Source organism: Saccostrea cucullata, unplaced genomic scaffold (genome assembly GCF_032062105.1).
Source record: "Saccostrea cucullata isolate Sc308-1 unplaced genomic scaffold, CSIRO_AGI_Scuc_v1 ctg3612, whole genome shotgun sequence".
Taxonomy (NCBI): domain Eukaryota; kingdom Metazoa; phylum Mollusca; class Bivalvia; order Ostreida; family Ostreidae; genus Saccostrea; species Saccostrea cuccullata.
The window spans coordinates 19,005-23,006 of record NW_026932771.1 but is presented as its reverse complement, the minus strand read 5'-3'; the positions used below and the strand labels follow the sequence as shown (position 1 = coordinate 23,006).

At 34.3% G+C, this 4,002-nt stretch overlaps 1 protein-coding gene across 1 annotated transcript; it reads left to right on the top strand.

Annotated features, from left to right (window-relative positions):
* The first annotated feature begins 2,472 nt into the window (after positions 1-2,472).
* On the top strand, positions 2,473-3,786 carry LOC134236103 (uncharacterized). Its single transcript, XM_062718285.1, has one exon. The coding sequence runs from the start codon at positions 2,473-2,475 to the stop codon at positions 3,784-3,786; it is 1,314 nt and encodes a 437-aa protein (XP_062574269.1).
* Positions 3,787-4,002: the final 216 nt, after the last annotated feature.

The window sequence follows — 4,002 nt, the reverse complement described above, 5'->3', positions numbered from 1 at the left end:
GATCGGGTGTAATCTTAAAGCCTTCAGTAAACAAATCGAATGTAATCTTGAAGCCTTCAAAAACAAATCGAGTGTAAACTTAAAGCCTTCAAAAACAAGTCAGGTCTAATCTTAAAGCTTTCAGTAAACAAGTCGGGTGTAATCGTTAAGCCTTCACAAAACAAGTCAGGTGTAATCTTAAAGATTTCAGTTAACAAGTAGCGTGTAATCTTCAAGCCTTCACTAAACAAGTCAGGTGTAATCTTAAATCCTTCACTAAACAAGTCGGGTGTAATGTTTAGATTAAATATAAAGCGTCATGATATCGTCTTTATAATATTGTAAAATCACATATTTTCGAGGTTTGAGGAAAATATATTCGTTTGTGGGGACTTGATTTCGTGGTTAAAGAATTGTTCAGTAGCAATATATTTGTAAAATTGATATTTTGATGGACATTTATCCGTGTGTCTTTTTTTCATACCTTATAAACCACGAAAAAAATACCTCGCGAGAAATAGTGATTTCACAGTTGGTTAGCAAATACGTAATGAAAAAATCTACACGTGCAAATTTAAAGGGGGACCTATGTCCAAAAAGTCTTTGTGTGAAATTTTCAAAACTTTGACATTTCTTTCCTGACCACATGCTCTTAATTTTTAGGTATTAAAAACAATATCTTTATATGCTTATTTTTACACAGGAGCACGTGCAAAAACTGGGTGAAATGCTAAAACTGGATTATTTTCTAACATTATTGTTCTACCCCAAAAATGCTCTAAAAAGAACCAAAAATGTCAAATAACATTCAAAATCAACAGGTATTTAATTCATATGACTTGTCTCTTTACATTGAAGGCAAATTAGTTGTGATTCATCTCGTATGAAAAATTATAATGGAGCACAATGTTAGGAATACCCCGTTTTTCTTGTCGTATTTTTTACATTCCGAGATGCGTAACAGGTAATATCTTACAAAGTTTTTGTGTGAAAATGTTGTAATTCATGTTTTTTGAACGAAATGATTCATCTCTGTTTTTAACAATGAAAAAAAGTATACCTTTATGATAAAATAAACGAGAAATATGACGTTTTCTTTTATTTTTGTACTCTTGTGTCATAAATATTGATCTTTCTGTACTAAAAAAAGGGTAAGTAAGAACTGACAAACGTCCGAAAATATACTATTTTACGAAAAACGAGTATTTTGTTTTGATTAGAAGAAATTTAAACAGAGTAATTCTTTTCTTCTTCATTCCAATCACCCCCCCCCCATTCCCGTCAACAACCAACACCTTTTAAAACCTAACAATGACTTTATAAAATAAAATCTACATGTACTATAAATCAATAAGCATATACAGGTGCAAATACATCTCTTAATATTTTTTTTTTCGTTTTATCCAGAAAATGCAATTGATGGTAAACATAAAATTAAGCTTATTTCCCTGATTTAAGCCGCTTTCTTTGCTGAACATTTATCTTGTCTTTTTACACTTATCTATCAGCATATCATCGAAGTTCTATTCACAACGAAAACTGCTATGAATTATCAACCAAAGGAAGAGAATTTTAATATTAACAAATTCCATAAATCAAATAAAACTGTTATAAATGATGAATATTTACATTTCCAATAAATTTCCCCTATGATTCTTTACAAAATAAAATGCAGGTCATTTTCTCATGAACTACATCACTTATGTACCACGAATAAGCATGAATATCTCCATTGTTACGTCATAATACCGCTTTTGACGTCAAAAAGACAAAACAATATAGTGCACACTGTTTTGTTTAAAAAATGACAGTTGACCAGCGTAAATTTATGGCAAGTCATCAGAAAAATAATGTAAATTTAAGTCATCAGAAAAATAATGTAAACATAAGTAATGATTTCAATTTTTTGAAGATTCATGAGGTATATGAACTACAATGAACAACATATGAAATATATGATTCACGCGCCGGCATATCTATCATGAAGCGCTAGCGCGCTTCATGAAATATGCTGGCGTAAAGCGTCTTAGTTCATAACCCAATGAATCTTCAAAAATTAAATTCATTTCTTAAATGAATTTTCTTTTGTAAATTGTGTACGGTATTGTTACACCTATATCACAATGGCAAACGTCAATAGGTAAAAACAAACGTCGCTATTGTGACGACACATAGAGCTGCTTTGACGTAGAACGACATGGGTCCCCCCTTAAAAGTAGATACAGCATACAACTGGCAGGAGATTGGTCATGTTGCCAGTAAGTAAAAAAAAATCAAACTGTCACGTGACTTATGGCCGGGTAGTCATGAATTTCTGAGCTCCGACCGTTTTTGACCTTAAATGCGTCTTTCTGGATCGGGGAGTAAAGTTATGTGTGGCCAGACCTAAGGAGCGATGATTACTTTGTCCTGAGAAAAGTACCTGGAGATTTGGCAAGTTTTAAAGTGTTTATTTGTGTTTTTCTTTTTGCCCTCCGTTTGAACAATAGAATTATGAGTGCTAGTCGTGAGCAGATGTCAGTTCAGAAAAGGAACAGTGGACATGGTCAGTCTACCTCGGATTCCAGCACTAGCGGTATCTCCTTTGTTCCCCAATTCATGCCGTCGTTCACACCTGAGTTACTCGGTGCAATGCAGACACTACCAAACATACAGATAAGCCTGGGGGAAATAACTGAATCTTTGAAGGCAATTAAAGGTTTAACACAAGATATAAGTAATATAAGGAAAGATCTATGGGAGGAAGATGGATTCGACTTTCGCATTTCTCATGTAGCTCAACAACAGGAGGAGAACATCGACAATATTCAGATGATTCAGGAGGAAAATAAAAAGTTGAGAGAAGATGTCAATATGTCAAAATCAGTTGTCATTAATTTAGACAGAACAGTCAGAAAACAGCAATCCGAAATAACAGATTTAAAGTCAAGGTCGATGAATCAGAATATTCTTATTCACAATCTCCCAGAAGAAAGTGAAGAAGAAAATTTATTTGAGAAAATTCCACATCTTATAAAGCAGCATTTTGGGGTTGACACTTCCTTTGCAAACATTCATAGAAATGGGCCAAAAATTCCAGGGAAATCTCGGATTATTACTGGCAGACTTTCAAAATTTACTGATAAGGAAAAAATTCTCCAAGCACAAAGAAAACAGAACAAAATAGATCGTGAAGAGTCTGACCAGCCTGACCAGAACGCAAAATCAGAAGCACCCGAAAAAACCTTTTACGTCACGCCACAGAGACTTCTCGAAGTCGCAGAAAACCGAAAGAAACTTCAGGAAATAAATAATCAGTACTGGAAGGAGAAAGTGAAGACACGATTTGTAGGAGAAAAGCTAGTATTTCCAAATGGAAATGTGTACAGAGACAAAGTATTGAAACCAAAGCCAGAGAATATTCTGGACATGACCAAAGCAGATAAGAAAAAGCTTCAACAGATTCCTATGTCTACCATCGATTGCGCAGATGAAGGAAACACTTTCAAAGCGGCCGCAGCAACAACAGATACATACAATCAGGTTAGAAACTTTTTCAAAAAAAATGTTATAGATCCATCGTACGCAACAGCTGAACACAATATTTTAGTGTACCGTTTTAAGGACGGTAACGGCGCAATCCATGAAGGTCACAACGATGACGGCGAGTACGGCGCAGGAAGACGGCTTATCCAAGTTCTCCGATCGATGAATGTTACGAACATGACATGCGTGATCTCCAGATTTTATGGGAAACATTTGGGTTTTCGCAGGTTTCAAATTATGGAAAACTTGATGGCAGACATGGTTCTTGCACATAGTGGCTAATTATGTGCTCAGGTCAGGTAATCAGATTATTAGAACTGTCGTATTCAATGTAATAATGTGCATTAATCATCCATATAACTACCCTTGATATAACATGTCCAGCAAAACATTTGTAATATAGTGTATTTATTTCCATCATTTTCAATACTTGGTTGTATAGTAAAAAGCAACTTTTTCACAATTATTAATAATTATTACCATATATACTTATGCATT